General features: G+C 41.1%; 1 protein-coding gene across 8 annotated transcripts in view; it reads left to right on the top strand.

The window, feature by feature from the left end:
- The window catches only part of EVI5 (ecotropic viral integration site 5), a 123,207-nt gene that overhangs the window by 32,239 nt on the left and 77,354 nt on the right, over positions 1 to 13,614 (top strand). For all 8 annotated transcript variants that reach the window (XR_012086501.2, XM_072997950.2, XM_020807136.3 and 5 more), the window contains 6 exons: positions 616 to 741; positions 1,374 to 1,517; positions 1,778 to 1,867; positions 1,964 to 2,061; positions 6,608 to 6,668; positions 8,638 to 8,691. Coding sequence is in view for 7 of the 8 variants with exons in the window: in XM_072997950.2 (XP_072854051.2) it covers positions 616 to 741; positions 1,374 to 1,517; positions 1,778 to 1,867; positions 1,964 to 2,061; positions 6,608 to 6,668; positions 8,638 to 8,691 (573 nt within the window). In the remaining variant the exon portion in view is untranslated. The remainder of the gene's footprint in view (positions 1 to 615; positions 742 to 1,373; positions 1,518 to 1,777; positions 1,868 to 1,963; positions 2,062 to 6,607; positions 6,669 to 8,637; positions 8,692 to 13,614) is intronic.

Genomic DNA, 13,614 nt, shown 5'->3' with positions numbered 1-13,614 from the left:
AGGCCCTCAGATGGAAATTGTTATATATTTGTCCTGTGCTTGCTGAAAGAGAGACATGTAGTCACAGCTAGCATTTTCTCCCAGGTAAATTTCACAGAGCTATTCCAGAAACTAGTGATAGATTGATCTTAGCTCTTGTACAGGACAAAATCATTAAGGAAACCAAAGATGCTCCAACAAGGCTTATATAGCCTAGTCATTCCCTTGGCTAATGCAATCCTAAAAGCTACTTAATATTGGCCAGAGCTTACTGGTATTGATTCAGCCCTATAAAACAAGTCTCCAGAACACCTATTAACAGAATTTGCTGGGAGTTACATTAAAGAGGTGTGGGGTTTCGTTCCTTTCCAGTAACCACAGGTAATATAATAAACTGGTTGTAATGAGACCAGCCAGCCATGTGAGCTTGGGGAACCAACAGCAGCCTTTTTATTTAGATACTGAAATCAGTACTTATAGCCACCAAACAAAATGGATGGTTAAAGGCTAAGCAACTTGTTCTGCCCTCTAGATATATGCTTGTATTAGTCCTGTTAACCATATGGTTGAGAACTTTCAAAGTGTGTATAACAGCGTGAGAGTGTTAAGTTTTGACATCTCTCTTCTTCAAAACAGATGCCGGAAGAGGAAGCATTTTGTGTGTTTGTTAAATTAATGCAAGATTACCGACTTCGAGAACTCTTCAAACCAAGTATGGCTGAGCTGGGCCTTTGCATGTATCAGTTTGAGTGCATGATCCAGGTATACTAAAGATCCATATCTCCCTTGTGCATTATGTAGTTATAGTTTATGTTTCTTCAAGTTGCAGATGTTTTAGACCTTCTAAGTGATGGATTAAGAAGACCAGGGGGAAGGTCACAATTAATCACATTAATGAGAAAGAGTGGAACAGTGTACAGGGAAATGTCCAGAGCATAGCAGTGTTCTCTCATCACTCGCACAACAGTGTATATGTATATATCACCCTCTTGGTGTACTTGGAAATCCCATTGCTTTAAAAGGGGAGATTCCTGGCTTGCACACCTGCAGGCTGGACCTCATGCTGAACGTGTTGTTCCCCGTGTTTCTGATCAGAATTCTGGCTGGCATCAGTATCTCACAACTAGTTGTAAGGAATGGTTACATATCTCCCCAAGCAGAAATTGATAATTTTATCTAATAGTACCCAATGCGTCACTCTGTGATGAAGTCCTGATTGGTATATGGCTATCACTCAGTTTATTCATGTGCCTGAGGTAGAACTTCTTGTTTGATATAATCATAGATTTTTCTGCTTAATGTCTTGCACTTTTGTGAAAAAAAAGTCTTATAATATTTTTCTGAAAACTTTAAGTAAAGTTGCCAATTCCACTGGGTGTTATGTTACATTTCAGGAGCAGCTGCCAGAACTTTATGTGCATTTCCAGGCACAGAGTTTTCATACCTCAATGTATGCATCATCCTGGTTCTTAACTATTTTTCTGACATCTTTTCCACTACCAACTGCAACAAGAATATTTGATATATTTATGTCTGAAGTAAGTTATTGTTATATTAGAATGTGAGTATTAAACTGTGTTCTCTGTCAATGCAAATATTGTACTGAACATTCTTTAAATACATGCTAGGGCTGATGGAAAATCTTAGTAGCATCGTAACACAGTGCTTCTGCTGCATGCACAAACATGGCCTCCAACAAGCAGGGGGTGGGTTTAGTTGGGGCTAACAAGTGGATTTAGAAACTCTTCAGAAATTGTAGAAATGGTTATCTAAAATGAAATACCTGCCTCCTTCCTAGGGTTTAGAAATTGTTTTTCGGGTTGGCTTAGCACTACTCCAGATGAATCAAGCAGACTTAATGCAACTTGACATGGAAGGAATGTTACAGGTAAAGGAAATGTTATATTAATGTGTCAAAACTTTGGAAAGTTTGGATATATCAGTATTAATGTCTTGTGACTGTATGCTCTGATTTTGCTTTTAGTACTTTCAGAAGGTTGTTCCACATCAGTTTGACAGTGGGCCAGACAAGTTAATCCAAGCAGCTTACCAGGTCAAATACAACGCAAAAAAGATGAAAAAGTAGGTATTACATTTTCTAAATATTAATTAATTCTAAGATATATTGGTCATTTCTAAAAAGCCCTCAGGATGGTGCACACGAAAAGAAAAGTTACAATACAAAATCCATGCTAGAAACAGCACCAGAAGTTCAGTTAAAAGCAGCATAGACAAGATGAAAACAATATTAAAATGCAAAGGTTTCACAATGTATTTTAGTTTTTATTTTGCGTTTGTTTCTTTGAATGTCATATGAAATGGCTCTTAAACAAAGCAAACACTATAATTTCCCCAATTGTTATGTTATTTAACTGTTGAAATCCAGTAGTAAGTCATGATTAGAGTAGGTCATGTGTGGGAATTTCATAAATGTCTACTTTGCCGGGCTCATGCTAGACAGGAATTGCTGCAAGAGATGGCTTTCCAATGAGTATGCATGCTGTGAAACAGACACTTGTGTGCTCTTCTCATGCCCTGGTGCAAGTGAGAAGGACTCTAGCTCAGTGTATAACTTCTACAGTGAATCACTTTCAGACATTAAGGAGGATTAGAAAATCAGCCTCCTTCATGGATTGCTGCCTTGTCGTGGCGAAGGGGCTTGAGTAACTCAGAGAAGCTATGGGCTATGCCGTGCAGGGACACCCAAGACGGACAGGACATAGTGGAGAGTTCCGACTAAACGCAATCCACCTGGAGTAGGAAATGGCAAGCCACTCCAGTATCTTTGCCAAGAACGCCCCATGATCAGAAACAAAAGGCTAAAAGATATGACGCTGGAAGATGGGCCCCTCAGGTCGGAAGGCGTCCAACATGCTACTGAGGAAGAGCGGAGGACAAGTACAAGTAGCTCCAGAGCTAATGAAGTGGTTGGGCCAAAGCCGAAAGGACGCTCAGCTGTGGACGTGCCTGGAAGTGAAAGGAAAATCCAATGCTGCAAAGAAAAATACTGCATAGGAACCTGAAATGTAAGATCTATGAACGTTGGGAAGCTGGAGGTGGTCAAACAGGAGATGGCAAGAATAAACATCGACATCCTGGGCATCAGTGAACTAAAATGGACAGGAATGGGCGAATTCAGCTCAGATGATTATCATATCTACTATTGTGGGCAAGAATCCCGTAGAAGGAATGGAGTAGCCCTCATAGTCAACAAAAGAGTGGGAAAAGCTGTAATGGGATACAATCTCAAAAATGATAGAATGATGTCAATACGAATCCAAGGCAGACCATTCAACATCACAATAATCCAAGTTTATGCACCAACCAGCATTGCTGAGGAGACTGAAATTGAACAATTCTATGAAGATCTACAACACCTTCTAGAACTGACACCAAAGAAAGATGTTCTTCTCATTCTAGGGGACTGGAATGCTAAAGTAGGGAGCCAAGAGATAAAAGGAACAACAGGGAAGTTTGGCCTTGGAGTTCAGAACGAAGCAGGACAAAGGCTAATAGAGTTTTGTCAAGAGAATAAGCTGGTCATCACAAACACTCTTTTCCAACAACACAAGAGGCGACTCTATACATGGAAATCACCAGATGGGCAATATCGAAATCAGATTGATTATATTCTCTGCAGCCAAAGATGGAGAAGCTCTATACAGTCAGCAAAAACAAGACCTGGAGCTGACTGCGGTTCTGATCATCAGCTTCTCATAGCAAAATTCAAGCTTAGACTGAAGAGATTAGGAAAAACCACTGGGCCACTCAGGTATAATCTAAACCAAATCCCTTATGAATACACAGTGGAAGTAAAGAACAGATTTAAGGAACTAGATTTGGTGGACAGAGTGCCTGAAGAACTTTGGATAGAGGCTCGTAACATTGTCCAGGAGGCAGCAAAGAAAACCATCCCAAAGAAAAGGAAATGCAAGAAAGCAAAGTGGCTGTCCAACGAGGCCTTAGAAATAGCAGAGAGGAGAAGGGAAGCAAAATGCAAGGGAGATAGGGAAAGTTACAGAAACTTGAATGCAGACTTCCAAAGAATAGCAAGGAGAGACAAGAGGGCCTTCTTAAATGAACAATGCAAAGAAATAGAGGAAGATAACAGAAAAGGAAAGACCAGAGATCTGTTCAGGAAAATTGGACATATTAGAGGAACATTTTGCGCAAAGATGAACATGATAAAAGACAAAAATGGAAGGGACCTAACAGAAGCAGAAGACGTCAAGAAGAGGTGGCAAGAATACACAGAGGAATTATATCAGAAAGATTTGGATATCCCGGACAACCCAGACAATGTAGTTGCTGACCTTGAGCCAGACATCCTGGAGAGCGAAGTCAAGTGGGCCTTAGAAAGCCTGGCTAACAACAAGGCCAGTGGAGGTGATGGCATTCCAGTTGAACTATTTAAAATCTTGAAAGATGATGCTGTTAAGGTGCTACATTCAATATGCCAGCAAGTTTGGAAAACTCAACAGTGGCCAGAGGATTGGAAAAGATCAGTCTACATCCCAATCCCAAAGAAAGGCAGTGCCAAAGAATGCTCCAACTACCGTACAATTGCACTCATTTCGCACGCTAGCAAGGTTATGCTCAAAATCCTACAAGGTAGGCTTCAGCAGTATGTGGACCGAGAACTCCCAGAAGTACAAGCTGGATTCCGAAGAGGCAGAGGAACTCGAGACCAAATTGCTAACTTGCGCTGGATTATGGAGAAAGCCAGAGAGTTCCAGAAAAATATCTACTTCTGCTTCATTGATTATGCGAAAGCCTTTGACTGTGTGGACCACAGCAAACTATGGCAAGTTCTTAAAGAAATGGGAGTGCCTGACCACTTTATCTGTCTCCTGAGAAACCTATATGTGGGACAGGAAGCAACAGTTAGAACTGGTCATGGAACAACTGAGTGGTTCAAAATTGGGAAAGGAGTACGGCAAGGCTGTATATTGTCCCCCAGCTTATTTAACTTATATGCAGAATACATCATGCGGAAGTCTGGACTGGAAGAAACCCAAGCCGGAATTAAGATTGCCGGAAGAAATATCAACAACCTCCGATATGCAGATGATACCACTCTGATGGCAGAAAGTGAGGAGGAATTAAAGAACCTTGTAATGAGAGTGAAAGAGGAGAGTGCAAAAAACGGTCTGAAACTGAACATCAAAAAAACTAAGATCATGGCCACTGGTCCCATCACCTCCTGGGAAATAGAAGGGGAAGATATGGAGGCAGTGTCAAATTTTATCTTCCTGGGCTCCATGATCACTGCAGACGGAGACAGCAGCCCTGAAATTAAAAGGCGCCTTCTTCTTGGGAGGAAAGCGATGACAAATCTTGACAGCATCTTGAAAAGCAGAGACATCACCTTGCCAACAAAAGTCCGAATAGTCAAAGCTATGGTTTTTCCTGTCGTGATGTATGGAAGTGAGAGCTGGACCATAAAGAAAGCAGACCGCCGAAGAATTGATGCCTTTGAATTGTGGTGCTGGAGGAGACTCTTGAGAATCCCCTGGACTGCAAGGAGAACAAACCTATCAGTTCTAAAGGAAATCAACCCTGAATGCTCACTTGAAGGACAGATCCTGAAACTGAGGCTCCAGTACTTTGGCCATCTCATGAGAAGAAAAGAGTCCTTGGAAAAAACCTTGATGTTAGGAAGGTGTGATGGCAAGAGGAGAAGGGGACGACCGAGGATGAGATGGCTGGACAGTGTCTGCGAAGCAACCAACATGAACCTGACACAACTCCGGGAGGCAGTAGAAGACAGGAGGGCCTGGCGTGCTCTGGTCCATGGGGTCACGAAGAGTCGGACACGACTAAACGACTAAACAACAACAGAAAATCAGCACTTTTCCATTGTTTCAGGATAATGGAGATGGAAGATTCTATTTTAGTAAATTCAGAAAAGCTACAGTCACACTGAATCATACAAATTAATACAAATTAATATTTGTATGATGTGGAAACTTCAGGTGGTGCAGAATGCGGCGGCCAGACTCCTTACCGGAGTGAGGAAATACCAACACATTTCTCCAACACTGGCCGCCTTGCATTGGCTGTCCATCTGTTTCCACATCGACTTCAAAGTTTTAATGCTTACTTATAAGGCCCTAAACGGTTTAGGACCTCGATACTTGGCGGAACGCCTGCTCCCACCTAGGTCTACCCGGATCACCAGCGCGAGTCAGGAGGTGAGGCGCCTGACACCGAGAGAGGCCCGGAAAGAGAAGACGAGAAACCAGGCCTTCTCGGCAGTGGCTCCTCGCCTATGGAACAACCTCCCTCCGGAGATTCGCGCTGGGTGTTTTCAAAACCCAATTAAAAACATGGCTATACATCCAGGCCTTCCCTCCAGCCAATCCCTGAATTCCATTTCTAATTTTCTTTATATTATTTTATTTTATTGTAATTTTATTTCATGTCTGTGCACATTTTGTATTTTAATTGTATTTTATTCTTATTTTATATTGGAAGCCGCCTAAAGTGGTCTGGTAGTCCAGATAGACGGGGTATAAATCAAATAAATAAATAAATGAATTAACAATGACACTGCATGTTACCTGTTCTGTTCATCATATTCCTGCAGCACTAAAAACAGCTTTTAATAGCTTTCAATGTACTACAGGTTAGAAAAAGAATATACTACTATAAAAACAAAGGAGATGGAAGAACAAGTTGAAATCAAGGTAAGCTGAGGGGGGTTTGGTGAGGAGTAATAGCTATGACTGTCGTGAGGTATGAAGTGAGATCTGAGAGGTTTTTAAGTTAAGAATGGTCCTAACTCAAAATGTCGCTGTTCTGGAACCTGGTACAGCATAATGGCTGGAGGACTGAATTTTATGTGGGAGGATCTTGGTCCATATATTCACTCAGACAGGCGAGTCACTGAGTGACCTTGGAACAGCCACTGACTAAAACCCAATCAGAAAAACAGGGAACGTAAAGGGCAATCGTATAGTGGTTTTCTGTTCTTGCCAGCTCCCCTTTGTGAGGGTTGGTCATATAACTGACCATACATCTGACTTTGAAACCAGTGCAAGATCAAGCACATGGAGATGCATCTGTAGGAGAGAGAAAATTCTTCCTTTGGTTGCCGTTATATGATTGAACCAGCAAACAGGATACTGGTGACTATCTCTCAGCTTAATCATTATCATCATCATGCGCTGTCAAGCCAATTCTGACTTACGACAACCCTTTTTCATGGTTTTCCAGATAGAGGATACTCAGAGGTGGTTTACCATTTCCCTTCCTCTGGGAGCACCCTGGGGCTGTGCCGTTTGCCCCAAGGCCACCCAGGTTCATTGTACTCACACTGTGAGGAATCGAACTCCCAACCTCTGGCTCTGCTGCCAGATTCTTAAACCACTGAGCTATCCAGACAGCTCATCTCTCAGCCTAAACTTCCTCAAAAGCACAAAGTGTAGTTGCAGGGAGAAACAATGTATGTTCTTTCAGATTTTTTGGAGGAAAGGTGAATAAATATTTTCCTATTATGAATATAATAGTTCAGTAAATAGGTGGGCATTTTACAACATTGTCAACTGAAAATTTGCAAACAAGTTATTAATTTTATGTTTGTGTCACTTTTCACCCAGGAATGGAACCCAAAGTGCTTTACAATGTTGTTAAAATCAAGTGTTACAGTACTAAAAACACAGTACATTATAAATATCAAAACATACTTCCGTCTGTTGTATCATTAAAACAGTTAAACAAAAAATGTTTTGAAAGCATCATAATTAAAATAATATCAATTTAAATTAAGAATTCCACAGGGACATGGTGGCGCTGTGGGCTAAACTGCGGAAGCCTCTGGGCTACACGGTCAGAAGACAAGCAGTCGTAAGATCGAATCCACGTGACGGAGTGAGCTCCCGTTGCTTGTCCCAGCTCCTGCCAACCTAGCAGTTTGAAAGCATGTAAATGCGAGTAGATAAATAGGTACCACCTTGGTGGGAAGGTAGCGGCGTTCTGTGTCTAGTCGCGCTGGCCACGTGACCACGGAAACTGTCTATGAACAAACGCTGGCTCTACACAGCTTGAAAACGGGATGAGCACCGTGCCCTAGAGTTGAACACGACTTCACTAAGAATGTCAAGGGGAACCTTTACCTTTTAAATTAAGAATTGGAAGAAATCAGCACAGCCCTTCAAAACTCTGCTCTTAGTTGCCAGTTTTCAAATGCCTTCCTGAATAGAAAAGTCTTGGCCTGCCTGTAGAGGAATTGCAAGGAAGTGTGGCAGCCTAGCTGCTTTCGGGACAGTATTCTCATTTCTCGTTTACAGTTTGGGGATTTTACCAAAAAGCAAAAAAACAAACCTGGATTTAAAAAGTACTGCACTGGCAAAAATATTGGATTTTGGGGGGGGTAATTTTAGTCCCACCTTTTTTTTTCTGTTATTGCTGTATTAATACAAAAGGTCCATCCCAGTTAGGATCTGACTTCTGGTGGTTCTGGTAATTAAATTCTAATGTCGCTTATTATCATCTGAAGTAATTATATGTTCAGTATTAGTCTACGCAGGTGAGTGAAATCAGATGCCAGAAAGAGGTGACAATGTGTGAACTGATCACTGGGACTTATGAGTAAATTTAAATAACCAGAACCAAATTTAAATTTTGAGGACCTTCTCCTACTCCTTTACTTTTCAGAGATTACGGACAGAAAACAGGCTCTTAAAACAACGTATTGAAACACTAGAAAAGGTAAGTTTTTTAGTTCTTAATTCCTGGATTCTGTCTTTCTTTCTTGGTTATGCATTTTGCAATCAGTGTAACTGTACTAAGGTGATTAACTTGGCAGCTGTTTTTCTGATTATGATGCTTCATAATTACATGGACCAATCCCCCTGTTGAAATGAAGGGAGGACAAACCAGCTTATTGCCAATCTGGATTAATGAGATGCTAATTGGAAAGTTATGACCAGGTTACCAGTTGCATTTTCTTACTAATTTTGGCCTGTAATGCACTAAAAAATATGGTCAGATGTCTAAAACTATGATGCATTTTACATAGCCACTAAGTTAATCTTTCAGAGTTCACATTTCTTCAGGAAAACTGCTTTCTGTTTTTACATTATTAAAAACAAAATATGAGTATGGCTTTAACTTGCAACTGGCTTCAGTAATTCACTGATACTTTGCTCAGATTTCAGCCTTAAATAAGGTAACCTGATTAAAAAGTGATAAGACTTCAGTTTAGGTTAAACTGGACATCCAGAAATGGCTGTGGCAGATGAAAGAAAGGTCTTATCTATAAGGTCAGGATGGCTTCCCAACAGAGTAGTAACAGACCAAAACCTTTTTTCCATTCTGATCAATTTCTTCATTCCTCGAGTACACCTGTAAAGTTTTGAGGAAATAAGATTGTTGTTCAAGAGCTACATTTATTTTTCCTTATGATGCCTAGACAGACTAAATGATAGCTCCACACACAACACGTAACCCTTATTTTAAGCATACTAATATTCCCAGAGTGTAGGGTAAGATTGGAGGCCAGGGTGTCAGAAGTGGACAAGCTTCTAAAGAGGTAGAATGGCCATTAGGCAGTTGCATGCTGACAGCAAACACATCCTGAACCCTAAAGCTAGACAATATTTTGAATATTTTAATATTTCAGAATAATACTAATTGTCCTAATTGTATGAACACTATGTAATGGGTCAGTTAACATCTGTTTTTCAAGGAGTGATAGGCTGCATGTGCTTCTCTTGGTTGTACTGGAACAGGTGCTGTGCTTCATTTGAAGCAAAACATCAACTGTGCTAGTGTCTGGATATGAACTGTGATAATATTTTGTGCCTTTAAAAAGAACTTTCTCTTCTTCCAAGAAGTTCATAATATTGCTGGGTATACTTGTGAATTAAATTCTTCACTGAAAGGAAAACAGTTGAGAAGGTCAGCTACTCCTTGGCATCCAGGAAGCAGACTAACCTCTTCCCACAGAGTTTGGTCCTCACTATTCATACCAGCCTTGCCTTGATAGTGAAGAGCAAGGAGGGGATGTGCTCTAGTCTTCCCGAAGGCCTTTCATTATTTCAGTTTTGTTGCTTCTCAAGTCCAGCCACCTCTTCTGTAATGTTTTAACTCTGTTCCTTCTATGGGAAAATTCAGCAAACACAATTAGAGGGTCTCTTCTGCTTTTTCTCTCTCAGTAGATGAGGTTCAGTTATCATCACAGCCTGAGAAAATGTTCCTTAGGTTGAGCGAGATGGCAGTGTGTCAGAAGAATCAGGACAACTCGGATGGAAATTGATCCAGTTCTCCTGGTTCAAAACATTCTTTTTCAGATGCCACTAGCAACTGCTGTTTCTAGAATAATCAGGAGATGTTCTTCCAAACCTACTTACAACCATGAAGTATTCTTGAGCGATTTCTTTTTCTGGAAAGATGTCTCCGCTCTGGTGGGTTTTCCCAAGTCCCCCTTTTCTCCTAAATGTCAATCCCTTCCTGTAGGACGGTTCTATGAACTATTCACTCTCCTATTTAAACCTTCAGAGCCAATCCTCCCCTTCCGTTTAGTTGTTTAGATCTTATCCTTCTAATCCTGAAGGATCAAAGCACAGAATAGCCAACTTAACCAGATTTAACCAAATTAGCCAAAATGCAAACATAATTAAGCAACAACAACATCTCCCACCAGGGAAAGCCTTTCTCTTGGTCCCCCCACCCCACCCTCATAGGTTTGTTTGGTGGGAATACAGGAGAGAGCCTTCTCTGTCATTGCTTCCAAACTCTGGGATTCCCTCCCACAGGTAGCCTGGCTGGCCCCATCTTTGCTGTTTTTCCACAAGCAAGCAAAGATCTTTCTTTTCAGACATACCTTTTTAGTGACTTGATGCCTAAGAAGTTTTTTTTAATGGAACTGTTGTATTTTTCTTGTTTTTAATGTGTTTTTAGAACTGTTTTTGTCTAGTAGTTTTAATATTATATTTATTTAATTCTTTGTAAATACTCTGAATGCTTTTATTTAGCTTTTAGTTCTTAAAAAAAAATAAGCCACCTTGGGCCCTTTTCAGAACAAAGGCAGGATATAAATATTTTAAATAATAAACAAATAAATACTAGATAAGCTGCTACTAATCCCGTAGGCCATTTCAGTCTGAGCTAGCGATTCCAAGACTTCACAAGAGCCTCCTTGGGGATTTGAAGAAGTCAGGTCTGAATCCTGGACGCTCTACTTGAAGAATCAGAGGCAAAACTTTTAACCGAACAGAGTAGCAGGAAAAGTATCAGAAAGTGCTGGAGTTAGTGCTAGAGTTTCCTGTAATTATGCATACACATAAATAGACACGAAGGAAAAGAAGTAAGAAGTCAAATTGTACAACGATCCAGATAATCAATTTGGTAATTATACAGCATGCCAGTTAGTAAAAGCTTTCACCTACTGTAGTTGTTCCTACATGGACTTGTAAGGACCCAACAAAGAATAGGAACTTGGGACTGCAGGAACAAAGTGTAAGCCAAACATGAGTGCAAATACAGGGTTGAAAACAAAAGTTCAAGACCCAGTTATATATTAGATACTCATAAAAACCTTGTCTGCAGCTGGTGAATCAGTAAAAATCTTTAGAGGTCACAACTTTCTGGAAGTCTTCAGTGTGTTCCCCACAGAAACTTCAGTTGAGGCTGATTTCTAATTACCATGCCCAGATGGTTAATCATGGGCAGTCAAAACAGAAGATAGTACAGATGCTGTGCCTGGGAACAGGCTCACAGCGTGCTATGAAGTAGATTTTGTCACATGAAGTATTAATATAGAAAGGCAGCTAGATTTCTGCAGACCTAAGCAGCCATTCTCAACCTTTTTTTGGCCACAGCCATAAAATGCAATATGAAAGAAATATAGGCTGATTCAGGATTGTATAAGTCACATAATGAACTTTATAAGGTGGTGTGTGAATAATTGTTTCCAGTCTGTGGCCTGCTTCAAATGTGCCAGGCCCCTCCTAGAGGACCACATGGCCCCCACTGAGAATGGCTGCTTTAAAGCAGCGGTCCCCAACCTTTTTGGGACCACGGACTGGCTGAGCCTCCGAGGAAGGCGGCCCCCTCTGCAGGTGCGCTCTGTCTCTCGGGTGCATGTGCAAAGTGGTGGGGAGTGCCAGCCCGCCAGTGCTGGTGTGAGCGCTCCCCCGCCCCTTTGCGCATGCGCAGGGGTGCCTGCACACCCGCATGCCTGCCTGCCCCTTCGTGTGGGTGCTCGGGCACTCAGGCGCATGCGTGAAGGGGTGGGGGAGTGCTCACAATGGTGCTGGCACGGGTATACATGAGCAAAGTAGCTGTGGGGAAGGGAGTGCATGCAGGGGGTGGGTCTGTCTTCGTGGCCCAGTCCGGCTCAGGCCATGGACCAGCACCAGGCCTCTGCTGGACACTAGATTTGGGGAGGACACAAGATGTAGGAACACTTCTAGAGGTTGGAAATAAAATTTTTCCTTCAAGAACACTTTCTTTCTCTTAAACATTTTGGCATGTAGAGTCCCAGCAGTGAGCTGTACAAACCTTTTGTTTTAGGTATGTTTTCTGGTTGATGAGTACAGAATTCATCGTAAGAATGGCTGGTAGCATTTGGTGCTATCAGACTTTCCTTTGTTCTCAGGACAAAAGGGATGTGACTAGACTTAAAAAGCCAAATAGGAGCAAATCAGCCTTGCTGTGATTTAATTTGCAGCCTGTATTATGGCTGAATTTGCAATCAGTGCTCACACAAGGGTAATTAATTGATTTAGGAGTTCATCATTCATACTGGATGTGATGTGATTTGCATTCCAGCTCCCCCATTTTCCTTCCTTCCTCTGGTCCTGCCTCTGCCAATCTGATGGAGAACTGACAAGGGCATAAATATAGGAAATTATAATATCAGTGACCAGGTGATAGGGTGATCTAGTGCCCATTTCACATATGTGAGAATTTTTTGGGAAAAAAATCAGAGGATGATGAGAGGAGAGGGAAGAATTCAGGGGAGATGTTCCCCCAGTCCTGAACATCATACCCCAACTGCCTACGTCATCAAAACACCACCTACAGACACGCCCCCATTTTTACAAGAACATACATATAACCACTAACCCTATGGGGGAAATCCCATTCGAATGATTATAGCTTGAAAATGTAGGAACCCCCAATGGCAAAGAAAAAAGGCCATTTTGGGAGCAAAAATTATCCTTTGTGTAATGTGGTCAGTAAAAAATACTTTGAATTCACCTATTTTATAAGCGGAGCAAATCCCAGTCCTGAGACTGTTTATATTCGTATTGCTATACAGTGGTACCTTGGTTTACGAATGCCTCTGTTAACGTAATTTTCAGTTTACGAATGGAAGTCCATTGAAAATAATGCCTTGGTTTACAATTTTTTTTCACAATGTGAAGCAAGTTTCCCCAGTTTTAAAAGTTGATGTGTGATGTTTTAAAAGTTGAAGTTGGATGTTTGAAATGTTATTGCTTGATTAATTATGTCCCTGTACAGTATTTATGCCTTTAAAGTGCACTTTATAAAAAGTTTTGAACAGATAAAAGAATTTTTTTAAAAATGTTTTTCTGACCTCCAGAATGGATTAATTGGTTTTCAATGCATTATTATGGGAAACATCCTGGAAAATGCATTAAATTCATAAACTGAGGTACCACT

The sequence above is a fragment of the Pogona vitticeps genome, chromosome 4 (assembly GCF_051106095.1).
Source record: "Pogona vitticeps strain Pit_001003342236 chromosome 4, PviZW2.1, whole genome shotgun sequence".
NCBI lineage: Eukaryota > Metazoa > Chordata > Lepidosauria > Squamata > Agamidae > Pogona > Pogona vitticeps.
This window is presented reverse-complemented; position numbering and strand designations above follow the sequence as displayed.